General features: G+C 39.3%; 1 protein-coding gene across 1 annotated transcript in view; it reads left to right on the top strand.

The window, feature by feature from the left end:
• ARHGEF12 (Rho guanine nucleotide exchange factor (GEF) 12) overlaps positions 1-26,506 on the top strand; it is a 43,799-nt gene that overhangs the window by 5,501 nt on the left and 11,792 nt on the right. The window contains exons 4-28 of the mRNA XM_010286762.1: positions 4,649-4,747; positions 5,210-5,259; positions 6,133-6,190; positions 6,909-7,087; positions 7,669-7,746; positions 8,830-8,949; positions 9,567-9,701; positions 11,247-11,318; positions 12,111-12,203; positions 12,826-12,936; positions 13,444-13,542; positions 14,139-14,181; positions 14,593-14,698; positions 15,516-15,653; positions 16,149-16,181; positions 16,879-16,993; positions 18,077-18,182; positions 18,413-18,625; positions 19,083-19,212; positions 19,516-19,551; positions 20,171-20,325; positions 21,000-21,146; positions 21,950-22,035; positions 23,475-23,600; positions 24,402-24,516. Of these exons, the coding sequence (XP_010285064.1) occupies positions 5,221-5,259; positions 6,133-6,190; positions 6,909-7,087; positions 7,669-7,746; positions 8,830-8,949; positions 9,567-9,701; positions 11,247-11,318; positions 12,111-12,203; positions 12,826-12,936; positions 13,444-13,542; positions 14,139-14,181; positions 14,593-14,698; positions 15,516-15,653; positions 16,149-16,181; positions 16,879-16,993; positions 18,077-18,182; positions 18,413-18,625; positions 19,083-19,212; positions 19,516-19,551; positions 20,171-20,325; positions 21,000-21,146; positions 21,950-22,035; positions 23,475-23,600; positions 24,402-24,516 (2,533 nt within the window). The 5' untranslated portion in view covers positions 4,649-4,747; positions 5,210-5,220. The remainder of the gene's footprint in view (positions 1-4,648; positions 4,748-5,209; positions 5,260-6,132; positions 6,191-6,908; positions 7,088-7,668; positions 7,747-8,829; positions 8,950-9,566; positions 9,702-11,246; positions 11,319-12,110; positions 12,204-12,825; positions 12,937-13,443; positions 13,543-14,138; positions 14,182-14,592; positions 14,699-15,515; positions 15,654-16,148; positions 16,182-16,878; positions 16,994-18,076; positions 18,183-18,412; positions 18,626-19,082; positions 19,213-19,515; positions 19,552-20,170; positions 20,326-20,999; positions 21,147-21,949; positions 22,036-23,474; positions 23,601-24,401; positions 24,517-26,506) is intronic.

Genomic DNA, 26,506 nt, shown 5'->3' with positions numbered 1-26,506 from the left:
ACTCTTTCACATATTCTCTCCAACTCTGAGAGAAGGTTTTAAAATCTTTTTGTTTTGAAACCCCAGATTTTACCCCTGTTGATGTTTTTAAATTGAACTTACTCGTCCTGTTCTGTTTCTTGCAGTTCTTGTCAGCCTTCTGTCTTTATGTTGTGGCCACCATTTTTCCAGACTCTTAAAAGGACTCTTGGGAGCCCCTCATCACTACCCTTGTAATAGCCAGAAACCCTGCGAGTGCAAGGGGCACTTGACCACAGGGCTTGAATGTGTCATTGCCATGGGAGCAGATAGTCCTATTTATCATGGTTAAAATACATGGTTCTTTTTTTCTAGAAAGGTTACCAAGCCTTGTTTTATGAACAGTATTCAGTGCCATTGTTGTTAACATTTTTATCAAGACACTATACACTGCACTAATTTCAAACAACATAGTTTTTGCACTGACTTTATATGACTTCTGTTACCAGGTTAGTGGAAGAATCTGAAGAATGCTGCTAGTATGGCATTTGGTATGAAGATCACGGTTATAACTAGAACTAAGTGAAATTCAGAATTTCACCCTATGAGAAATTTTCTTTATAAAAGCTGATAGTTTTATTTTGTGGAGCAGTGTTTCTGAAAGTATTTTATCAAAATAAAGCTTTCCAAATAAAGTGAAACATTGGGACATTCTCAAAACCCCAAGGAGTTTGTTTTTGTTTATTGAATGATTCATTTCAAATCACTATATTAAATTGCATTTTCCTATTGTGGCCTTGTGCCTCCAGGGAGGCTATAGTTCACAAGTCTCCTCTCATGCCATGTCCCACACAGTTTGATCAGAGGAAAAGCTACATTGTGTTATGGGAGATGTAATTCATGCCTGCATTCTCTCTGGTGATTCAGGTTTTTAGAACAAACCCCTGCTTTATTAGTTGTGCACTGCTAGGGAAATGAAATTTTCTATTTTATTCAGTAACTTCCAAATATTTAGGATCTGTAGAAGAGAAGAATATAAATGATCTCTTTAATAGAGAAGCTCTTGGACAGTCGAAACGTATCTGGAAGGACTGTTTGAGACAATCATTCTTACCATGGTGTGTCCATGACCTTGAGAATTTCAGACTTTACCCTTCCCTGTTGTCCAAAAGGCACACTTGTAACAGGGCTGGAGAACTGCGCCACGATGTCGCAGAGGGACTAGTGCCACCTATTGAAGAGTTGATCGTCTTAGCTTTCCTTGCAATTCCTTTTTTCTGAGACTGGTAATTTCTAACTGTATTGACGTCTAATCTTAAACGTCTTTAACTACAGCACATAGCTGCTTTACTGTACTCATGACTTGAGGCTATACCTATGAGTTTGGGGAATTACAATAAATATGAGGATGAAGAAGGATTTTTAAGATTTATTTTTTTTCTCCACAGAATTTTATGAATCCACTCAAGAGGTGAACATGTAGTTTGACTTTGTGTACTTAAAGCATAGTTACAGTGATGTCTCCATTTCATGCCATCAGGATACTGTCATGTGAAAGTGAATGTGGGAATAAGATTTGATTTTGAGTACTATCAATGATGGGTTCTGTTGACCTTGTAATCTTTACTAAGCTTCAGCTGGAAAAAGTGAAATATCATGGTAAGATAATGTCAAAATTAATGACTCAGAATTTGCATCCAGGGAACGCTAAGAATTGGAACATGAAAGCAAAAAAGGTGAATGAAAAGCTGATTGCCAGTTTCTAACATGGACTTTTCAGTGTTGCCTCAAACTCATAGACTTTAATTAAAGTGGATGAAGTTAGTTTAGTTAGTAATTTAATGTAAGAGTTTCTGTACGTACTTGTGATATCTAGGCGTGACAGGAACAGCTATTGAAAACTTTATATTGCATGTCATTGGGCTCTCAGTGGTTTGTGGCTTTCCTTTCAGTCCATTCCAGAGTGTCTAATGAGGTGTTCGAGGTACAAGACGTAGGCTGTGAAAACGTTGCTGCTCTGGTCTTAAAGTTCCACCGCTAAGCAGATTTCAAATTGCATATATTTTTCTTAAAGAACAAAAGTGAGCAAATGACAGATTTGAGGGGTTTCTTTGACAATTTTTTCCTCACAGCACAGCAAAAGAGAGCACTTGAAGGTTGTTCTTCTTAGTCTACTTGGTTCAGACAGGGAGTGCTATCAAAGCTGATCTAGTTCTGCAGGTAATAGTGTTATCTTCAGAAAACTTGCAGATGACTTCATTAAAATCACTATAATTTATATTATCACTAATGCTGCTGTGTATCTCTGTCAAGCACGCGCTCTCTCAGCTGGCCTACCTAGACCTTGTTTCCAGCCTTTTATATTGTGTTAGGAGAAGGATTAAGTGCCTGCTTCTTGTCTGAAGGGAACAGATACAGGGAAAAAGCAATTATGGATTAATTTGGGTTCGAGTTGTCCTAATTTCAATTGCCTCCCCATTCTAAAAGTAAAAGGTGGTCCTGGGTGAAATTGAGACTTGTGAAACAGTTTAACTTGATTATTCTTGGAACTTAAATTATACTCTGTAAGGTCATTTTATGTTGCATCTCCTACTGCATTGCCTCTGCTTTGGCATCAGGTTCATTCAGCGAGGAAGGTTATCAGTAGATCCAGGGGTTATTGGTTCTGGAAAAGAAAGAAACTCCGTGAAAGAGCAATGAGTACGCAGAGCTATACTGTGCCTTGAAACAAGGACAGTTCTTATGAGTCAAAAGATTAGTTAGTGTCTTACTCATAAAACCTGTACATCTGGCAGCAGGGTTTAAAACGAGCTGTTTTTATGAAATAGCGTATGTTCGCTTTCCCACACCCCACCCTGGGGCATCATTCTTGTGAAGTGAGACTTGAAGAAGCTTGGTCATACAGAAAAATGGGAGGTACCAAAGGGAGGGGCATGCTCTTTCGCTTAACCATATAAAGAGGATGTGAAAGGTGGTGGGTTTCACCTTGCATCCATTCCATCAACTTACTGCAGATCGCTATATATAGCATAATTTGCTTCTACTTTATAGGCAGAAGGGGAGTTACTGGGATACGATACTGTGACCAGATTGCTGCAGAAGTGCTGGAATACAACCTTTTCCACTACTCCCACACCCATTTTTCATATATGCCACACTCGAGGAGCACAGGGCTCACTGGGCAGACAGTACTTTCACTTCGGTATTTTCACTCGTTTCTATTAGGAGTTGCATCAGAGAAGCATAAGGAGCTGTAGTGGTGTGACAGTAATTTAAGACATGGATATGACTCTACACTCTGTTACAACTTATTCCTTAGAAATTATTCCAGAAAAGACAGTCTCGCTGGGACAGCATCTTCACAAATCTGTCCATACTAGAAGAAGCTGCTACAATTTTGGTATCTGATTGTGGAGAACTCCAATTCTTTCTCAAGATGCTGGTGTAAAAGTTTTGCCTGATGTGGCTTTGGAAATGAAGATGCAAAGCAAGCTGTTAGAAATAAGGGTGATGTTTAGTAGCTTGTTGTTTCAGCTGTGTAAATAAAAGAGCATTTTGCAGAGTTCCCTAAGTCACTTTTCAAGATAAGGGCTCGATTGAAGTATTCAGAACAACATGTAGATGTGGCACTTCAGGACATAGTTTAGTGGGCATGGTGGTGTTGGGTTGATGGTTGGACTTGATGATCTTAAAGGTCTTTTCCAACCTTAACGATTCTGTGATTGTGGTAGGCTTTTTGCAGATGCTCCTAGGAAAGGACTCTGCAGTGAACATGCCGGGACTGCTGCTTTATTTTTTGTTTTTCCTTTATTTTGTTTTCAGTTGAACAATATTTCACCTTTTCAAAGTGCTACACTGACTAAGTACATTTATCTCTCCTATAGTATTTATATTTACATTATACTGAATAATCCTAACAGTGGGAAACAAAACAACTTGCCTTTGATGCCACACAGCAAGTTAAAGGAGGAGCAGGTTAAAGCTCTCATCTCCTGGGATTTTGGCCCTGTACTTCAGTAGCTCAGTGGGAAGCATGGTCTTGATTTCAAAAGTCTTGTTCAGTGTAGTAAGTGTGGCTTGTACTTCTTTTACTGCTGCTGTTCTGGCTCTGTGTGATATTCTCATCTGGAACAGAAGGTACCCTGAGATTACGTTTTTGCTTACAATTGAGAGGACTTTTCCTGATCAATAAATCTGTTTTAGTCCAACCTGCTGATGTTAGTCTAAGAGATTTGTGACTTCTTTTTTAGAGTAGCTTGTAAAAGTTGTTTGGTGTTTTTACTGGCATACGGGAACCTGACAGCCCTGTGCCATACTTTGAAGAACTATTAGTACAGACGAAGGGAAGTTTTGCTCATCGGTTCATGTACGTAGCTGCTCTTCTTTAAAAGCTGCTTTTACCTCAAATTGCGTCTGATGTGCTAGAGCTGTCTGCATCTCTGCTGTTGTATATCTCTGTTTTGTGCAACTGAAGCAATAAGCTTGACCTGTCTTGACATTCCTGTCTGTTTCTGGACTGATGCCCTGTTTGTGTCACTCATATATTTTTCCCTCTGTTGTATTGTACCAGTTTCTTTCAGTGCTCTGTGATTATCTAGGAGGATAAGGTTTTGGACTGATGCCTAGCTTGTGTCTCTCTGTATTTCTCTCCTTCTCTTTCTTCTGCCCTTTCCCCACCTTTCTTATGCAGGTCTTGTTCAACGGTGTGTTGTTATCCAACGGGATGAAAATGGATTTGGGTTGACAGTCAGCGGAGACAATCCAGTCTTCGTGCAGTCTGTCAAAGAAGGTAAGCAGACTTGCTAAATGTGCTAGCCAGAGAGCAGCCTAGAGGGTTTTCATGTGAATCAAAGGAACAAGCGCATGAGCTGGAGGAGAAAACTCCAAATGCCTTCCGCACAGGTGGGATGGCTGTAGCTTTAGAATGGATGTGCAAGGACAAAGAGCATTGCACTGTTGGGATGCAATGAATCGCCTCCTCAGTGTATGATGTATTTGGAAGCTGACCTCTTGTGCCTGAGAGGAAGTATATGACTCCTTGAAATGTGGTGGGACTGTGGCTTGATGTATCCATGGCAAAATGAGAACTGCTCTAGTCTAGATACTCGGAGATTTTAATCTGCTAGAGACAGAGGAAGCTTGGGTGAGAGTGCAGGAAGTAGCTTTGCTTGGAACTACAGAAGTGCTTAAACCATTTTTGCTCTGAATGGTTCTATTGAAATCGGAACAAAATGATTTCTTGCCTCTCTAGATGGAGCAGCCATGCGGGCTGGAGTGCAAACAGGTGACAGAATTATCAAGGTAAGGGCATTCAAATCGTCAGAGAAATGGATCCTTTCTGTTAAATGAGCTCTTTCCATGAAAGGATGTCATTGATGTGTCTGCTGTGATGTTTGCATTTGCGTGTGGCATAGAGGAATGGTCTAAGTTTCCGTGTTCTGGGGACACCAGAACAGTAACCACTGAAAGCCAACTGCTGCATGTTAGTTTTGTTGTGGAGATCACTCATTTCATAACTTCCTGGGCAAGTTCAGCATCTTAAAAGGTTCAAGTATCACACGTGAAATAAAGGGGGAGAGAAGGAACAGAGAATAATTGATAATGACTTGTAAATAAATAGTAGTCTTGGATTATTGTTTTTCCCCTAGCTGCCCCCAGATAGGTGTTCTCTTTTAGTCCCAAACAACTAACAAATCAAGTCAGTAACTAAAAAGACTATCTGAACTGTTGCTGCAAAATGATGGTTGTGCTACAGCAGCTACTGACACAGCTAGAGCTGGGTTTTCAACTAGGTAATTTAATTCATTAAATGCCTAATTTTTTTTTTTTTTACCTGCCTGGTGGCAGAAGGTGGATTGCTTTTTTTTTTTTGGTTGATTGCTTGGTTTTCTTTGGTATGTGTGTGTAGCTTTCTTTTTGCAGGCTCTGTTCGCCAAAATAAACTGTTAGAAGGATAACTTGTTTATCTGTTAGTGTCTTGAAAGACGCAGTAATGGAGATGAGGGGGAAAAGAAAATACTGTTCCTCATTCTTATGTATGTAGTGTGTGGGTACCTACATACTACTATGTACTACCATACATACCTATGTATGCTTATTATGTAGTGTGTGGGTACCTTTGGTTGGAAATCAGTAGCTAAACACTGTTAACTTTCTCTTTCTCCCTACCCCCAGGTGAATGGCACTCTTGTAACACACTCAAACCATTTGGAGGTGGTAAAGCTGATCAAGTGTAAGTGAAGGCGGGTTACTATTTTTGTCACTGTACTTCTTTGAGGCATGAAAGGCATAATTTTGAAGGACTAATGACCAATTCAGTTGTCAGGTGACAAGGACAAGGTCTAACCATTCCCAGAGATGAAGGGTATGTATGAAACAGTGAAGTGAAATTGGGGTAATTTTGACATCTTGGACTTGAGCTGATACATGCTTCTGTAGTTTCTTCTTTAGGTTGATGTTCAAAGTTACCATCAAACCTTGCCTATGCCTCTTCCCATATTTTCATTCCACCTTAAATACCATAGCTATTCAGGCACTCTTACTGTAGATTACTGTATGATGCTTGCAAAGTACTGGCGTTTCTAAAGGAAATGCGTTCTTGTTGGACTTTCTTGTACAAGGAGAAGGTGGTAGTGGGTCCTTCCACAGTAGCACCGTTTTTTTTGTGGCACGAGCATATGTCTATTGTAAATGTAATATGATAGACTAGAGATTGGATTGCTCATTTTTATTAAGGATGGTTATCATGAAAGTTTTTGGATTACCTGAAACTTAAACAGTGATCTTTAAAACAGAGCTGAGAGTGCTCTCAGGTTCTCTGGTTTGAAGAATGAATGGGTGAAGAATGGTCTGAGTTTTGTCTCTAGGGCAAAATAGCAACCAGAGAAACAGTAACCACAGAAATCTGCAATGTGTATCTGAAATGTGAATTGTTCTTGTTCTCCCTGCAGCGGGTTCCTATGTAGCTCTCACTGTTCAGGGGCGCCCACCGGGTTCGCCCCAGATTCCATTAGCTGATTCTGAAGTGGATCTGGCAGCATTTGGGCATATGTCTCCCATCATGACATCTCCCCATTCACCTGGTACATCAGGAAATGCAGAAAGGATTACTAGCCCAGTGCTTGTGGGGGTAAGATTTAAAGCTCTCTTTCCAAAGAACCAGCGTAGCAGTGGAAGAAATGTAGTCATGTTTTTTTTTCTTTTTTCTTGAATTGTTTTGTGCTTCTTGCACAAATCACAAATTGGAATTGGAATATTTATCCTGCCACCCGGTGAGTATTTAATCACACGGGGAAAAACATTTTGCAAGTAAAAATATCCAGTCCCATCTGAGATAACACAAATATAGTTGAGGGATTATTTGCAGGTCGTCTTTGAAATACATTGCAATTTGAATGATGTGAATTTGTACATTGTCTGGTCCAAGCCAGTCATGCTGTTACTTCTGTTAAAAAGTGTATTGTAAGGTGTGCAGGCAAGTGGCAAATCAAGTAAGCAAACACTTCTGGTGTGTCTTTTTTTTTTTTAATATTCATAGCTATGTTCAAAAGTACGAAAGAATGTATAGGATAGGATTTAGAAATTTGAATTGCTTCTTGTAGGGCTTTTCAGAGCCCCTGTTTAGGAAGCAGATGAAAAGTGTGCATATCTGTTTACCTTCTTCCCAGCTCCACCAAAAAACCCGACCCTTAATCTCTCTGTATTTTCTAGGAGGAGAATAATATTGTCCACAACCAGAAGGTGGAGATTCTGAGAAAGATGCTACAGAAAGAGCAGGAGCGGCTGCAGGTATTGGGGTTGCATGAGTTTGAGGGGGTGGAAGAAAGTACAATGCAAATACAAAGTTTGGTTGTTGAATCACTAGTAGCATCTTCAACATTGCCTTGCGTAGCTTGTGTTGCAGCTTAGCTTTTCTATATACTGGCTACCTAATGCCAGAGATCTAATCACTCCTGCTGATCAGCTCTTGAGTTTTTAGTCCTTGACACAGTAAGAAAAAATTTGTGAGAGCTTTCCAAGTGGAAATGTACATATCCATCTATCTGGTCTAACCTGTGGGCAAGTAAGCATCTTTGACTCTTACTGAGAGATTTCAGTAAATCTCTAGAATGTGGTTATTTTCATATGGCACAGAAGGGAGAGGAGAGCTGCATAAAATGGACATTCTGTAGCATCTGTTTGGTAGATGTGCTGTTTATTATTTAAAATGTGTAAACGGAATTGTTGTCCCAGAAGTGGGATCATATACCTGCTGTGCAACATGCCAGTATACACAAAGAGTAGAGGTATTCTATTTGTAGCATATTTGCGCAGATATGGGTGCTAGGTGGTATTCCACAAAGCTAGCACACCACACAAAAGAATTACCGCATATTTTCCCTGTTACATGTTTAGCGAAAGCAATAGAGGACCCACCTAAGTTTACATTCATTGGCTAGTAATTACCACATAGCTTATTATTGGTTACACATACTCAAATTGGCGCGTGTGCTCCTAGAAAGGGGGGGAGTGGTAATTTGCATAGTCCCTCAATTGAGTCAGTCGTCATGATTTCCCTCTGCCACCTTTACCCTAGTTATTGTGGATTCTGCTGACCTCATTTGAGGTCAAAATGACAAGTTACATTTTTCAAGGGTGCAGGAACGGCTAGGTCTTCATGGTTTACTGCTTAAGTATAAATACTACTTCAGCTTCTTGACCACCACATCATTAATTTAATTCATCTTTTTTGATTGTGTTAACTCCTACTGACCTGCACACTAGAATCTTCCATTGGCCTCAGATATCAGAATGAAGAGTAATAGTAGGTTGTAGCTCTAAACTTTGTTATTGAGGAGATACAGAGTGAAAGCTCATAAAATTATTTTTCAGTCTCTACAAGAAGAGTATAGCCGATCGCCCACCACACGACTGCTCAAAGAGATACAGGAAACGAAGAAGCACATTCCACAGCTCCAAGAGCAGTTGTCCAAAGCCACAGGCTGTACTCAGGTAACGGAATGCGTCAGGCTTCTTAGTGGTGTGTTCTGAGTGTAAATTCTTGGGGAATGATGGTGTTCTGGGCAAGCAGGAGTTCCCTGCCATGCTCTTCTGTGCTTGTACAGGCAAATTGCACCCTCTAGAGTTGAGACTTATAATTAGGCTTGCAGAGGCTGTCAAGCAATACAGTGCAATATTATAGTATATGAAGTAGACTTTACAATGGACTTTCAAATCACCTCTGAAAAACTGCTTTTAAAATAGTAGATGCAAACTATGATGTGTTTATTAGTCTGATTGTCAATACAACTTGAAAGAAACCTGTGAAGTCATTCTTACAGTGGAGAATGAATAACTGGAAGCTTAAAACAGCTTTGCTTTTGAAAAAAAAAATATAGATAGTATTATTTTTCCCCTTTTCCCTCTGCCTGTAATGTTATAAGTCCTGAAAACTTGGTGTGATTTTCTGTTGTCTTCTCTTAGAAAAGTATTGCAGCCTTTTCTGGATACATAAAGTTTTATAAACAATGTGAACTAACTGGGTTTTGACATGGCTAATGTTTAAGGATTGGCTCTTGAAATATTCTACTTGCTCTATGCTGTCTCCCAACTCACCTGTATCTTTTTAGGATGGATTCTTGTCCTCCAGGTCTGTGACTGAATCACTGCAGATAAGTGAAGTGGAGGCAGAGAGTGGGGATTGTGTGAGCAAACTGGATTACAGTGGTGACAGCCCCTCCCGACCAAACAGTGACATTGCTGATGTGAGTCTTGAGCTTTGCTTCTGTACCTTCTGGATATGTTTTTCTTTTGCAGATTCTTTATGTTTGTGTTGTCCTCTGTATCATACGTAAGTGCTCTGTCTCAGTAATGCTGTGTATTACTTAGAATAGGCTTCTCGGTACACACCAAAAATATGTCCCTGAGGATGCATACTATATTGGTCTTCCATTAGGGACTGAGAAAGAAATACTGTGGGTTTGGGGTTTTTATCCAGGATTAGATTTTCCTGGCACAATCTCTGTAACCAAACAAAGATGGATGCCAGCATCTTTCTCAAAACTCAGAGATACTAATTAGAGCATCTTTTAAGAGTATGGTACATGTTCCAATTGCGGTAGCTGTGACTCAGATCCAGTCAGTGGGCCATGAAAGTGGGGAAGAGCCTTACTTCTACCAAGTAAGCTTCAATTATTGCCAACGGTAAAGGCTCGTAGTCTGTTCACTCATTAGTTACCAATCTGTGTGCTTGTATGGTCTCCCTATTGGAGCGCCTTAGCACCTAATCCTTAAGTCACTATCTGATTGGTACAGAGGAATTGAGACTCTGTACTTGGGCTTTGGCCTAAGTTTGTTTAACTTCAGGATGTGGGAGCTAAATTTGTACTAGCAGTTGGAAATGAAAGAAAGGTGGCTCAGATATACCTGCAAAATGTGAACATACATGACTCTGTTTTGAAACATTCCTCCTCCAACTCCAAATCTGACTAGATACGACTCATGTTAGTATATAATAAATGCAGAACAAAAGTCATAGCTATCTTCCTAATAAGCTTAATCCTGTCAGTATTGTGGATGGTATTTGATCACTGGAGGTGATTGACACACCAAACATTGAAGCTTTTCAATCCAAAGTGACCCTGAGAAATTTAAGGATTGCGGGTAATAGAAACCTCTTGAAGTTTAACAAGAAGTCCAGAGTTACAGCTGGGGCGAAGTATCTCCATGCATCAATACAGGCTGGAAACCACAGGCTGAGTAGCAGCCTAGCTGAAAAGACCTGGGTGTTACTGTGGATGCACTAAGCACATGATTTTTACAAATAAAGCCAAGTGTCTACTGGACTATATGAGAAAGAGGGTTGCCAACAGGTGGAGGGTAGTTACCAGCCCCTTCTGCTGGGCACTGGTGAGACTACACCTGGAATTCTGAGACCTCTCTTCGGGGGGATGTTGAGAAAAGAGCCTAGTGAGCGAGCTAGCAGTATGGGTGCTACATACACTGTCAAGAGAGGTGGAGAAAGCAAAGAGAAAGCTAAGAACAGGGGCACTAGTAGATTTTACAGCTCTGCTGTTATTCAATATCAGTAGCTTTCTTATTGAAACTGCTTCTGCATTCAGGTGGCTTTTTTGGGTTTTTTGGAAACTGTGCATGTAGGTCACACAGTTTGGTTGTTCATACCTCAACTGTTTAACAGCTGACTCTGTGAGAAAGAAGTTTTCGCTGTTGTGGCTGAAAAACTTACTGTGCAGTTCTCACTTTCCTGTATTTGCTAGTACTCACCAGAACTGAACTTCCTTCTTTCCCAGAGTCCTCGCAGTGGCTTGAAGGAGCGGATTTATCCGGATGAGAGCCCAGAAAAGACGGAGGTTCAAGATACTGTGAGTACAAAACATGTGTCGTGACAGTATCTCCTGTAATGGGCCAGTTAAAACATGGCTGTTTTTCCTCTGCTTTCTAGATGGAACACGCATAAAGTTAGCTTTAGAAAATAAAATGCAATTAAAATTGTGCAGGGAAAGTTAATTAGCTGAGTAAATGTTTATGGAGCTTAAGAGCAGGCCCATTTAGAGGTGAGAACTATATACTCAGCAGTAAAACAGCTGGCCCTAAAGTAGGTAGAGCAGTTGTACATATTTTATTCCTTGAGTCCAGCAGTAAATGAAACAGTCTTTTCTTTTGGATATTTAGTCATTTTAAGGCTGATATTACCAGGGATGGCCTCAAGAGTAGGTAAAAGTGGAACATAGCAAAAGGTACAGATTGATCTGAATGTGTTACCGTCTTCCTTAGGATGACTTCTGAAGTGTTTTTCCCCTCACCAGCTTGACTTTCCAAAGTCATATTTCTCCATTTGTACTGACATGGCATTTGTCATATGCCACATGCTTAGTGTGCTCATGTCTGTAGATGATGCAGTTGGTTTTGAATAATCTGATTTAATGTTTCTGAATGCTTGCAGCTTGGGAGGAGCATTTGTAAGGGGATCTCACAACTGCTCATTTGGACAAGGTTGAGTAAAGACACATGGGTTTCTACTGAGTTTTGAGAAGGAAAATAAAAATTATAGTAACATCTCAAACTTGGTGAAGAATGTTTACTGTGCCAAGACAGTAATAGCACTGTATGTTTCTTCCTTCCCCTTCTCTTCCCTCGCTCCCGACTCACACCAGGATTCCCAAGGCAGTGTTGGAAGTCCTTTATCCCGAGTGGGGCCCCAGATTATTGGAGCAGAAGATGATGACTTTGACACTGAACAGGAGCAGGTGGGAGTGACTTTTGGCCTCAGGCACCCCTTTTCCCCCTTGGCCAAAATTCTGTTCCTCTGTGCCTAAACTACAAGTGCTCCATGACTTGTTTTTATTGCGCGGTTTGTGTGTGGTGAATTAAGAATTGGAGAGTGTGATTCTTGTTATGGCTGATGTTGCCAAATAAAAACATTTGGGGAGTTTTTGACAATATGCCATCTTTGATTTTTTTTTTTTTCTGTTATTCACTCTTTCTTCTCGTAATGTCAAGCTTTCTAGAAATTAATTTGCCTTATTTAGTTTTCTTCTGCTTATTTAGTTTCTATTAAGTTCTGCACTGTTGTCACAGCAGCATAGGTGCTGTGGCTTTTGACATATTTATTCTGAGTTATTTTAGCTGTTCTTTGCTCTGAATTATATTTCATTATAGTGCACTAAGTGTTTAGGAGAGTATTTAAAAAAAGTGTTCCTATTGTAAGCTCTTCCTGGAATGTTAAAATGGCATTGCAAAGGTTCTGGAATTGAGCAGTTTTAATTTTAGTTAAATAAATGAGGAGTTAAGCTGTTGGAACAAAGCTTCTTGGTTTTTCTCACAACAGCTTTCTTGAAGAATTCAAACAGTTTCCATGTATCTCTACAGATTAACGGACAATGCAGCTGTTTCCAAAACATTGAACTCCTGAAATCTCGCCCAGCTCACCTGGCTGTTCTTCTGCATCATGTGGTGTCCCAATTTGACCCTGCAGCATTGGTAAGATGTTCTGCAACTGTTTTCCTGGCCCAAATTGGTAGTCTTAACCAGAGTGTATCAGCATCTCCTTGTTCTTGTGTAGCATTGTCAGTGACATAGCAGGATCAGCAAGGGGAGAAATGCAGATCATGTTCAGGCATGAGAGTATTTCAGATAAATGAAGATAAAGCACAAAGAGAGCTGTCTCCCTTACATTTAGCTGTGTAGAAATAGGTATTTAGCTCTTGAAAGCACTTCATTCCACCCTAAGGTGGTGGGATTAGTTGTCTACCAGGACGGTCTGATCTCTCATTCTCCCTCCAGCCCTGTCACCTTTCCCTTCTCCCCTGATTACTAGACAGCCTAGCAGAGATTACCTGAGCAATCTAGATGGCTGAAAATAGGTAGGAAGAGTTTCAATCCAGCAGTGGTGAAGTCCTCGAAATATTTGAAAGAAAACTTGGAGTTAGGGATATTAGAAGAGTTCTCATGGTATTGCTTAATTTCTTCCCCTCCTGTTTCCCACAGTTGTGCTACCTTTACACAGACTTGTACAAGCAGACCAACTCCAAAGAGACTCGACGTGTGTTCCTTGAGTTTTACCAGTTCTTCTTGGACCGAGCTGCAGTAGGTTCCAGTCACTTCTTTAATTTCAAGCATATCTAGCAAGTTGACTTTTACTGTTCTCCACTCTCCTGAACTGGAAAAAATTGAGTTATTTAAGTACTCCAAAATAAAATGTTTTTTAGTTTAAATGTTACCAGTGAATATTGCAAAAAAAATGGTATATAGCCTCAGATGTCTGCTAACTTAATAAATCACGGGGAATAAGTTGTCTGATAGCAGAAATAATCTTGTGATATGTAAGCAAACCCTAGCTCTTATACATTGCCTTTTAGGTAATAATTGCTGCATATATTGATGTGGCTATTGCAAGGATTGGGAAATTTCATGTGTCCTTTGTAAAGCCTGAGAAAATTTTTTACTGTCATGAATTAGACTACCAGATAATGTAGCAGAGGCTAGCACCACATGTTTAGATGAAATAATCTTAGTGTAATATATTATATATTCAGGATGGGAGTCTCCCTCTTGATACCATCAGGTGTTCAGGTTATATAATTTCTGCTTCTGAGGGGATTTTCTCGTATGTTTTGTACTGTGTATATTACTGGTGTGGTGTTTTTTGTGCATGTTCTCTCAGCTTTTCTTTGCTTTTGCAGAATCTAAAAGTTCCAGTTCCAGATGAAATCTCCTTAGAACTAGGTAGGGTGCTCTTGCCTAGGGTATCTATTTCTGCAGTTTCTACTGTCTGAGGCAGTCCAAGCAAGTTTCTGAAACACGCTTGGGTTTATTTCAAACATACAGTGTCATGTGTTACAGGGAGAGACAAATAAATACTTACCTTTCTTGGGGAGGGTATAATGCATGCTCTGATACATGGGTAGGTGGTGGGAAGCATTGACCACGTTGGCATGTACATTTTTAGTACGATAGTGGATGTGACCAAAGCTGCTTACATTTAATGCACTGAAATTCATATTATCAGCAAGTGAAAGGCAAAAGGGTACTCTTGGGTGGGTTAAAACATACATGTGAGTGAGTTTATTCTAAGGTGGAGAGGGCTGTTCTCAAAAGAATACTCTTAATATTAACTTTTCTTTTTTTGATTTGCAGACAGAAGAAGGCCAGAACTCCTTCCTGAAGAACTTCATCGACAGTTTATACAAACTATGCAAGATAAAGTCTGCCCAGAAGTTCAAAGGAATCTGGAAGACTTCAGGTAACAACAGCTGTCTGTGTAGTTTTCACTTAATTCATACCTGCCCTCAGTCAACATGTCCAATACAGGGGAAATCAAAACTTGAGGGACGTAGTAATTCATCTTGGACTGAATAGGAAGGTACCACTGGCGGTGCCCTCTGGGGTCACCCAGTGACCAATCCTTGAATGTGGACACTGTTGCAAGTTATCAATTGTATAGACCAGTTTTAGAGTTTAGGTTCTTTGTTCATTGAAGCTCTTTGAGGCATTTCAGAATATTGTTACTTAAGTGATGTTACATAAATCCTTCTTACTAATTGTGTTTATAATCGGCTTATATCTTTCTTTTTTTTCTTCTCCTTTTTTCCTTCCCTCTCCCCTTTTTGCATGGAATAATCCACTTTAGAAAGCTGTCATGGTCATATAGTAGAACTTGGTAATTAATATGCCCTTTCATGTGGAGCTCTGTGCCAACATGAGACATTATATCAAGACAAGCGTTCAATAATGGACTTTTTCATACCTAAAAATGTCTCAATTTGATCATATGCTTCAAATACACCATCTCAACACTGCAAAAAAAATACCGACTTTTTCTTGACCCTTGCAATGGCTGCCTCTCCTGATAAATATGACACAACTTTAACCCTCCAAAGGCTATCTAAGCTATATTTTATAGTGAGTGTAAATGTTATGGAGAAATGTCATGACTTCTCCATTTTCATACAGAAGCCAATAATGAAACCTGTTTGACATTCTGAATGTCAAGAAGTTGCTTTTCCTTGTTAAGGTCAGTATTCAGTTTCAAGTGATACTTCCCTCTCCCTGTTTTTCAGGCAGAAACGTAGTATGGGATTGACCCTGGCAGAAGGGGAGTTAACCAAGCTGGATGCAGAAAGAGTTCGTGACCGGAACACAGTGGAGAAGGAAAGAGCATGTGCAGAACAGATTATTGCTAAAATTGAGGAAGTTCTGTGAGTAACAGCAAGAATAATTGTGGGGGTGAAACAGGTTCTACTGTGATCCTGACAACAACAGAGCAAGGAATTAAGAACTAGAAGCAATTTGACATCACTACATTTACATTGCTTCCCCTGTTTGCTATCAGCATATGTTTGAGTAATGGTAGCTGAAAGAGAGCTAATAGTTAGGTAAAAGTTATCTTTTGAAGGAGGCTACTGTTCAAATACCAGAGGTAATGCTTCCATTGTTAGCTTGTGCATTACTGAATCACAGTCCTGGTTTTGGGTTGTAGAAACCTATAGCTTCAGGACCCATTTCTTCTTCTAATGTGAGCTGGATCCAATTTTCCCAGCTGAACCTTCATTTTTGTTTACTCTTCTGCCCGCTTACCCTGGGACTTTCTAATGTGCTAGAGGACACTTTGAAAACAACTGCTGATGCTCTGGGTGGATGTGACTGCATGTTGATTGGTTTCTGAGTTCTGTTTTAAAATTGTTTCTTTTTAGGATGACATCTCAGCCTTTGGAAGAAGACAAGAGGTAATGGAAGTTGTGTGGGTTTATTCTGTGAAGTAAGAACCTCTTTGCTGATGCTTGTTCTGCTGAGTAGAACAAGACAGCCCTCTGCTGGCTGTAGCCACAAACTCTCATTTTCTAAACCCCATGGCATAATTAATTTGAATTCAAAGCACCAACCTCTTGCTCTCAACCTCTTCTTGTTCTGAAGTTTGTTGTCTTTGTTTCAGCTCTGAAAAAGTTACTGTTGCTGAGAGTTCATGTTTCTTTTGTAGCTGTTTCAATCTGGTCTAACGGTTATTTTCTATATGGGCCTTGCCTTGTTCAGTTTGTAGCTTTTACTATACTCTTTACAACAACCATAGTTTTTACTGTTACTTATTTTTACCATAACTCAAAACTATAACATGACTTCAAATATGTATTTAGTATATCATTTCAAGACCACCTGTGTAATTCTTGAACTTTTATTTTTACCTTCTAGGCTGGTATCTCTTTTATATATTCTACCTTTTGTTTACAAGAGGACAAATTCTGATATTGGCTGAGTCTTTCCCATTGTCTGTGATAATTTGTTTCATTTTAAAGAAAAGATGCCAAGTTCTTTTAATTTTAAAATTATTAGTTTCTTAATAGAACCTTTACATTTCACTTTTTTCATTTTCTTGACAAAATGTAGTTTCCTTATCCTCCATTGTCTTTTTTTGTGTATACTTGGCAGTTCCACAATGCAGTATGTGATTCTTACTTATATGAAACACCTGGGAGTCAAAGTTAAAGAACCTCGGAACCTGGAGCAGAAGCGTGGACGCATTGGTTTCTTGCCAAAGATCAAGGTAGTAGTGCTGTGGCCAGAGCGCATTTGTTTAAAGCTGCCCAGCATGGGCTTCATTAGAATTCAAAACCCACTTTCGCATGACATGTTAGAAGCTGGTATGATTTTATAGTTTTCGTTGCTGCATTACAAGGGTCTGGGATTACTGAGCTGCACAGAAAACCCAACAGTTGAAATTGAGCTCTACATGTGTTTTCAGACATGTGAATTGGAAATAAGTTGCCTTCGTTCTTGCTTTGTATCTGCATGCCTGAATTTTAACTGCTTGTTTTCCACAGTTCTAGCCTTATTAAAACTTAGGGTGAGAAATGTTTCCATATAATACAACCTAGGATCAGTTAAGGATCTCATTAAGGCTAATCAGGCTGTTGGTGTGCATACTTTAGTTTTCTTCTTGAGAAACTAGCCCAAAAACTCATGCTTCATGATGCAGGAAAGTTACTCTTCCTGCCACCCACACTTTCCCAGTTATATAATGAATTTTTCCACCAAAACTCCCATCTCTGTGGGTGTGTTCAGTCATCTCCCACAGTGTGGGGGTGTATCTGGCCACAGTAGCTACTTATTTTCATCAGTGTTCTAGCTTCCTTTGAAATGTTAAGACTGTTATGAGCACTTCTGCACCAACAGTGCAAAAAGGTTAGATAAAGCATTCGTGACCTTTCTGAAGCGGTAAGTTGTACTTCACTCTCCCAGGTTAGAGCCTGTATGCTTGTGGAGGTTTGGAGTCACAAGATGATGTGCCTTAGAGAAACAAGGTGCTACTAGTTGCTCTAAATTGGTCTCTTATCCTAGGGAGGACAGGGGGTTCTATCTCCTGCTAAGTTAAAAACAGGGTGTGTGAGTTTTTGCTTAGAACAGATGTATCTCTTAAGATGCTGTGGCTCCCTGCTGCTAACCCTGTTACGCACCACTCATAGTCTGTCTGTAGGCCATCTTTGCCTCTAATGCTGCAGGATGTTGACCTCTCAATAATATGTTAGAAATAAAATTCTTTTGTACCAAACTCTTGCATTTTTTAACTGAATTTGAAGAAATGAGTGATCTGTTTGCTTTGCTTTTCTTTGTTGTATATTAACTGCAGCAAAGTATCAAGAAAGAGAAAGAAGGAGAGGAAAAAGGAAAGAGAAGAGGTTTTCCTAATATTCTGGGCCCACCAAGGAGACCGAGTCGACATGATAGCAGTGCAAGTATGTCAGACAAGGAAATATATGTTCCCTAAGGATCAGTCTGAGAGCCAGATAAAGTCTCTGCTGTCTTTTAAAAATCCATGCTAAGAAGACTCAGTAAACTTTTTGTCTTTAAAACATGTTTTTGAAGACACACAAACCTAATTTTATCTTGAAATGCTTCCTGTCTTCATTGCTGAAAAAACGGGTAAAAGCTCTTTCAGCAATATAATGGCTCTGTGTTTGTTTAGTTGGCAGAGCCATGGAAATGCAGAAGCCCCGCCATCCAAAGCACTTACCTACAGCGTCTTCTGTTAGCCCAGAGCCACCTGATTCTAGCAAGATGCGCCAGAGTGGGTCCTCCAGTGATGGAACAGATGCGCCGTACCCACCTGCCAACCCAATGTCACCTTTGGCAATGGGTTCCTTTTCCTCTCCAGAGGGAAGCAAGGACAATGAAGCAGGTAGGATGATACTAGGAAAGAGGAATGATTAAAGATGGTGTTGTGAATGGGATATGCAAAGCATGGTTCTGATGCAACAAACTTGACAAATTAGGAAATGTTTTTATGTCATTAGACATGATCTTCCTCACCTTAGTCATCTCTTCTGATTGAGTCTCTGGTTCAAATTAGGAAATCTTACCATATCCAGAAATTGTTGTTAGGTGGGTTCTGTCACTGTGGCATTGGATCATCTAACAGGAGGGGAAGTCTTGGGTGCCTGCTTTTGTAAGCACAAGTCAGTGTCATCTGGAAACATTTGTCACTGAGATTTTTCTTACCAACCTAGGAATTCAGTTCCTCCAGCTCTAAGCTGAAATGAGGGTGTGAATCTAGAGAACTTCACAGCCTCTTCACAGCCTCTTATATACTCTAATTTGGTATGGTTCTTGACATTTCATATTTATTCTCTGATTAGGTTTGAAGCAGACTGGAGAAGCTCCACCTGCTAATGACTGTATGGATGGCACACCCCGCACACCTAATAATACCTTTGAATTCCCATCTCCTTTGGAAAACTTGCAGGAGGAGGAGGGAGAATCGGAGAGGTAACTGTGGTGCCCTGGTTGTTTGAGCCTTGGAAGACAGTCAGTGTGACAACGGCTGTTGAAGTTTAGTACATAAAACTATTAGTGACATAATCTGTATTTAAACATTATTGGTAGAAGTAGGAAATGGTGGTCTGTGTCTGCTACTGTGGTAGTACTGGAAAACTATATATCGGGAGGGTGAGGCTGACACATGGACAAAATGTTATGAGGTTAAGCCTTTACTCTGGAGTTACACTGAATGTCTGAGTGGGGTGAAATTCTTGCATAAGCTTCCCTAATAATTTCTTTGGTTCTTTGCAGAATGGTTGACATGGGAACACCAAAGCCTTTTCGCAAGTAAGTACCCTTATGAATGTTTGAACTTTGCTGAATTTATTGAGATTTTAATAAGGTGTGAAGTAGAATGCAGTAGTGCTCATTGTTCAGAGCCAGCACAATTGTCTGCATGATCTTTCCTTTTCTTAAATAATGCATATATGATACTGGCATCCGTATATAGGACAGGTGGAGTGAATCATATGCAGATAAGCCCTTTGATCTATGAGTGAAGTATAGTGATTGTTGTATCTATTGATTTGATGAGTTAGGGAGTTGAGATTTCCACATTTTCTTTTTAAATCTGTGTATTAGCGTTGGGTCTGTGTCTGCAGATAGATGGAGGCAAAAAATTGTAACCTGCCCTTTCACTGACTTGATATTTGACTTCAAGCAAATTATTTTGTCTGTATCATTAAAATGAGAGTTATGGAAATACCGTAAGAACAGATATTCATTCTTAGTTGTTCTGTAAAGGGCAAAAATGTGCCTGTAGGTTCAGACATCTAACAGCCTCCAGCTGTTACAGAGAGCATATTCATAATGCTTTACAACTAACATATATACTTAGATTTTTCTCTTCTTTCTTCCTTACATCCATGCCTAAAATGGGAAGTGTCTTATATATTTTTCATGTTAGGATGGACAGTGTTGGTTTCACAGATGTACAAAGTGAAGATGAGCTATATGATTTTGACATGGATATGGATCCTCCCAACTGGCAGCAACTTGTGAGCCGAGAAGTGTTGATGGGGCTGAAACCCTATGAAATCAAGCGCCAAGAAGTAATTAATGGTGAGATGGATATTTTTTTCCTAGCTCACCAAGCACAAAGTTGAAACCTGTCCTCTGGAGCTCTAAGTTCTTAAAATTTAAGACTAGGTCTTTCTTCACTGATCTGCTCAAAGTAGTGGCCATATATTACTTCTGATTTGTAGAGTTTGTGTATGTGAAACTTGTTCTTGTTAATGAAAAGTATCCTGAGATGAGACTGATCCAGTCCTTAGAGAAGAAGTAAACAATATTAATTGGTTTGACACTGAAAGGACAGTTTGCAATATGATGTTCTGTAAAAGAAAGCAAGAGGCACTGTCTAGATCATTGGAAAGCACATGATGCAAATGGAAAGCTACTACCAAACTTCAGCTTCAAAGCTTCATCCCAATTTCAGGTCTTGCAATCCTGCAGAACACTCTGTGTGGCTATATGAGCTGCTAAGAGCTCACTGTTTGTTTGGGGTGAATTAGGAGTCACAAACAAATTGGCATCTCAGTTCTTTCAAACGTGGAAGTATAGCAGAGCGTGGCTCCATTCTGGAGCAAGCTGGAATATGGGCCAGTAAGGGAAGTGTCGGTGAGGGAAACTTGTTAAGTTCATACTTCTGATTTCTGTTTGCTTCACATTTGGATCCACATTGCCATACCCCTTTAAGAAGGTGGTTACAATCCTGCTTTCGCATCTCTCTTCAGAATTGTTTTACACCGAGAGAGCTCACGTCCGTACGCTGAAGGTTCTGCATAATGTCTTCTACCAGCGTGTCACCCGGGAAGGGATCCTGAACTCCAGTGACAAACGGAAAATCTTTTCAAATCTGGAGGATATCCTTGGGCTTCATGGTAAGAGCAGCTGAGGTGCCATTCAGCTTTATAGTCTCAACTGGAATTCTGGATATAAACACCTGAAAAATTTAAGCAAGTGACCCTGAAACAAGAGGCAACCTCATACAATATTTCAGATGAAAAAGAATTCTACAGCTGTTCTTCCTTTTGAAAACAGTTTGTTCATTTCTGATTTACAAATATATTTTTGTAAAGAATGCATGTGTCCAGTGTTTCAGATACTTGCTTTTTCTTATCTGTGTACAGACTGTCTTGTGCTGATTGATACTTCAGTAAAAGGAGCAATGCTTTGATGAATGGTCTTTATGGGTCAATGTTCAAAATGTTTACAACTGTTGTTGAAGAGAATATGAAAACAAATCTGAAAAGATTGACGTCTTGCAAGTGGTTTTGAGGGCGGTGCTTTCTTACTGTTTAGAGAAAGGACTGTTCAGAATCAGAATTTCAGCTCTGCCAGTGAATAATCAGTTGTATAATTTTGTGCAGGTGGCTTGAGTTGTATTGTACATTATTCTTATGTTTTTAAAAGGGCAGTGTTACTGAACCTCAGAAAAGATAAGACTGGAAATGTTCTTAGGGGTCATTTGAAGACAGGTGAGACAGAAGTGCAAAGGAGTTACAAAATTTTATTAAATAGTCTGCTAAATTTATTATGTTACCAGGACGCTTTTTTTGTATTAATTTGATACTATTGCAAATCTAATCTCTTCCTGGAATAGCTTGATTTTTAAAATAAATGCTGAAAATTAAGCAAACAATTTGAGCAGTATTAATAAAATTTCCCTTTTTTCCCCTCTAAGTTGCATTGAATGATCAGATGAAAGCTGTCCGAAAAAGGAACGAGACTTCTGTTATTGGCCAAATTGGGGAGGACTTGCTTTCCTGGGTAAAATTCTTTTATGTTCTCTTGTACTTGAAAATAATGTTTCATAGAATGACAAACGGAGCCAGAGGTTAGTGAAGGTAATTCCCTGCTAATAGGAACTGAAGGTCTTAGAGTTGTCATTTCTATGGAGCCAACACAGGGCTAAAGAATGAGAGTTGAAGGAAAGCAGGAAAAACTCATAGGATTTTCATTTGGCTAGAGATAAAAATAATTTAAGGAAGGAAAAATAATTTACTTATATGTGAGTAGAGTGAAGGGTGGTTTTGGGGACATAAAGATGAGAGTATGATTTTGAAAAATGTAATAACACAACTTACTTCAGCAACTCCAAAATACAAGTCTTGTGTTGCCTGTAAGGCAGTTAAAAATACTGATTTCCAATCCTAGAATTTACATAGCGAAACCTTTTCAGATTTATAGCACTGTTGCAGGATTCCGTTCTGATATCCAAATGACAGGAGCAGGAGTGATGTAAATTCTTTAAAAAAAAAAAAAAATCTGTCTTGGGAATCTCTCTGTTTGTTATTTGTTTTCAAGCCTCCTTAATATAGGATTGAGCTGCTTATTCTTTTCAGCTCTTCATGCAGAAGTCTCTTGTGTTTTTTTTCTATCCCAGTGCTTGTCTAGTATTCCAGGAAAAAAAGGAAGAAAGTGAAAATCAGATGCGGCTGGTAAACACCTCCAACCCTTTCAGTTCTCCTGTGTATTATGGAAAAGCAAGAAAATACTTGCTAGAGCAAGCTAGACCTTAAGCTAATAGTTACATGCCCTTGTATAGCATTCTGGCTAAGTGGCTAAAACAAAAAAACACAGGATCTCATTCTCCAGAGTGAGTATTTTCAGGAGTCACTGTGCTGCAGCACAGGCTGGGTAACAGGAATGGGAAGAGTTGCAGTTGCAGTAACAGATTAACCATCTGTCATCTGCAGCACATTTCTCAGCCCTGCTCATGGCTATTGCTTCCCCTAGCTATGTTTTTGTAATACTTCAGTTTAGGAAATAAGATGTTACGCTATATTCTGGTGTTTAAGCATGGGTGTCCCTGAGAAACAAGATGACTTTTGGTCTTGGCTTTGCTGACCAGCCGTCTGGTAATTAATCCCTTGTCATTGATCTGAGTGTAGTTTTTTCTGCTCTCCTTATGGCGACAGTGGAGACATGGCACTGTATTCTCCCTCTGAATCATCAGTGCATTTATGGAAAAGATTAGATGTGCTAGAGCTGGAGACAGGAGAACTGTAGAGTTTGAGGTGTAAAGGGGTTCTGCAATAGACTGGGAAGACAAGGCCTTAAAACAGGATGCAAATTCTCATATTTTGCCAGTAATTCCTTTCTTCCCTGGCAATACAAGTTCTGCTGTGTGGCTATATGTCTGTTGAAAGTGGCACATGCTGAACTCGAGTCTATCTAAATTTGGCGTTCTTGACTTTCTGGCACAGTTTAGTGGACCAGCGGAGGAGAAGCTGAAACACGCAACTGCCACTTTCTGCAGTAACCAGCCCTTTGCTCTAGAGGTCATCAAGTCACGCCAGAAGAAGGACTCTCGCTTCCAGACTTTTGTGCAGGTGAATTTTACGTGAGGGTTTGAGTTGCCTGAGGATGTGGCTGGTGGCCAGCATAAAGTAATGAATGGTTATAGATAAAGTTATTATAATTAATGACATCATGTCTAACATTGTCTTCAGGTTGGGATCATTTCCAATACTGTATTTATCTCTGCTAATCGTTTCTGGGGGGAGGAGCCTTTAGTTCTGGGGAATACAGAATGTCTTGATAGAATGCAGGAAAGCACATGCTGTCCCAGGCACAAGATGGCATCTCACTTAAGGTGGTTCTTTCCCAAGGATGTGTACTTCTGCGGGGAAAACTACCTATAGTAGTGCAGTTTTGGCCACGGGCAGAAGACAGATGATACACACCTATTCTGCCTGCTAGAAAAAGGGCTTGAATACATGTGGCATTTGGAGAGAACATTATCTTTGTAACCACAGGCTGGGAAGAACTCTGGTAATACAAGGGTTGAGGTTACATTGAAAAACGTGCTGTAGTTTTGCTACAGCGTGAAAGCCCAAACTGATGTCTTCTCTGTATGGCGGTGACTAAGATTGATTGGAGATGGTACCAGGCCTCTTGTGAAGTAATGAAGGAAGGAAGCCGCTGCTTTTGTGATGAGCCTTTCCTATATGTAATTGCAAATGGAGAGGGGATGTGTTGTCTGAATGATGGATCTTGGCATTTCTTGTCTTGTGTTTAATTACTGGAAAGTGAAGTAATAGACGTTTATGTGATGAATAGATGTTACGCGTTCAGGTAATTATAGTCCTAATAAAAATGACAAATGTAGTTATTGTGCTGTTTAATTTTAGGATGCTGAGAGTAATCCCCTGTGTCGTCGGTTGCAGCTGAAGGATATCATTCCCACAGAGATGCAGAGGTTGACTAAGTACCCCCTTCTGCTGGATAACATCGCTAAGTACACAGGTAAAGCCTTTCCACTAGGGTTTGTGCATGCATCTCAGCGGGTTTTCTAGGCAAATGTGACTTCAAAGCACGTTGAATCATAAAATAGTTTGGGTTGAAAGGGACCCTTAAAGGTCACCTCATCCACCCCCCCCTGCAATGAGCAGGGACATCTTCAATTTTATGGGTCACTATCTGTTTTCATTGTGACTTTGCAGATGCCTTCCACACAGGAGGGCAAGTTGAAAATAAGAATTAATAATAAAAAAATCCAGTCTTTGTTTCTAAATTAAATGAATTTTCATTCTTAGGAGGGAAAAAAAAAGAGGAAATTCAGTGTGAAGTGAATGACGGTCTGCATTGGGTTGTAGTGTATGTAGAGTGCAATATAATCATTTAAATGTAGTTTTGAAAAGTTAGGGGAGGGGAATGCTGAAGTTTTGAAGATAAACCAAACCACTCTGCATATGAAAGTTATAGCAAATAAAGTTGTTTTGACAATTGGTTGTTGAAGAAGGAAACCCAGGAATTCCTGAATGTCTCTTCTCCATCCTCCAGTTCCTAGCCTGTTTTAGTTTTATGCTGACTGTTATTAATGGTTTTTAATGAATATGACAACCAAACAGAAGTCAAGAAAGTATTTTTCTCTGTGCTCTTATATTTCTGATTGTATAAGGGTATGTGATAATGTCAATAGCTGGAAGTACATTCAGAAGAAAAAGAAACAGAAGAAAAAGAGCAGATATTGTCTAATTCTTTCTTATTACACGCTCTTAGCAACCAAAATTTTAGGAACTTTCTGAAAAGCAAGTCACATTTGTGCTATTGGTTTCAATAGTCATTAGCATGCCTGTTCTTTCTGTAATTTTTTAGATATATTTAATTCCTTTCAACAATCTTGAAGGAAATAACTAGAAAGAATTCATGACACTATTTGTTTCAATAAATTGGTTTTCAATAATATGCTCCGATAAACTTTTTTTTTTTTTCTTCCATTCAGGACATTAAGGTAGCTAAATCAAACTATTAAGAGAAAACACATTTAAGTGAATTCCAATTTCCATGTAGATGCATTTGAGAGAGAAAAAGAATAAGATCTTCAGTAACAAAAACCCTAATCATCCATTACTAACATGAAAATGTGAAGAATGAAGAATGTAATAAAAACGTATCAAGTTATACCATTGCTTAAACAAGCTTGGATAGGGATAGGGCATATTTCTAACCAAGGAAGAAGAAAAGTATTATAGAATCTAAGCAAAAATGATTTAGTGTTAAGGCTTATGGCAAATCAACATGTTTTTTTAAGAAGAGAACAAAAAGCAGACAATACAGAACAAAATGATGTTTTTAAGGTTGAAGTTTTCTCATTAATCAACCAAGGGTGTTTTTTGGGGAGTTTCTTTGGGGTTTTGCTTGTTTGTTTTAAAATCAATCTTCAGTACTATTTGTTCAAAATTCCCAGTATCTGGGAAAAATGTGTGCCTAAAATGCAGTCTGACCTATGCACCTAAAGTCCAATATAAAACAAGCTTCATATAAAAATCTTGGATGTTATCAATATAATACCAATTAAGAATTTGAAGGAGATTGAACTTGGAAAGAAGCACTTTCCTACACAACAGACACCAACAAAATCTTAATTGTTCTCATGTTCTTGCAGAGGGTGGAGTATAGCTAGGATGTATTACACTGAAAGATATTTCCAGCATAACAGGTGAAAATATGATTAATAATGCCACAAAATGCCTCTTCAAGTTTACTTGCAGATACCTGCTGCAGTGTCATTTTATTACTCATAAAAAATATACTGCATTTACAAGTTCACTCTAATCGTAATTAGGAAAGCATGTGATACTCCATTATCCTTGATGTACTTGTTTATTTGCCTGTTAACTAAATTCTTAATGTGGCTTGTGGTAGTGAGAATTGATGGGGTTCACCTGTGTCAATTTGCATATGATCAAGTGGCATTGACTGGAAAGAGAATTCTTGTTTGCTCTTCCTGTAA

Source organism: Phaethon lepturus, unplaced genomic scaffold, assembly GCF_000687285.1.
Source record: "Phaethon lepturus isolate BGI_N335 unplaced genomic scaffold, ASM68728v1 scaffold9165, whole genome shotgun sequence".
Lineage (NCBI taxonomy): Eukaryota > Metazoa > Chordata > Aves > Phaethontiformes > Phaethontidae > Phaethon > Phaethon lepturus.
Note: the sequence above shows the minus strand (reverse complement) of the source record. Positions and strands in the feature narration are given on the sequence as shown.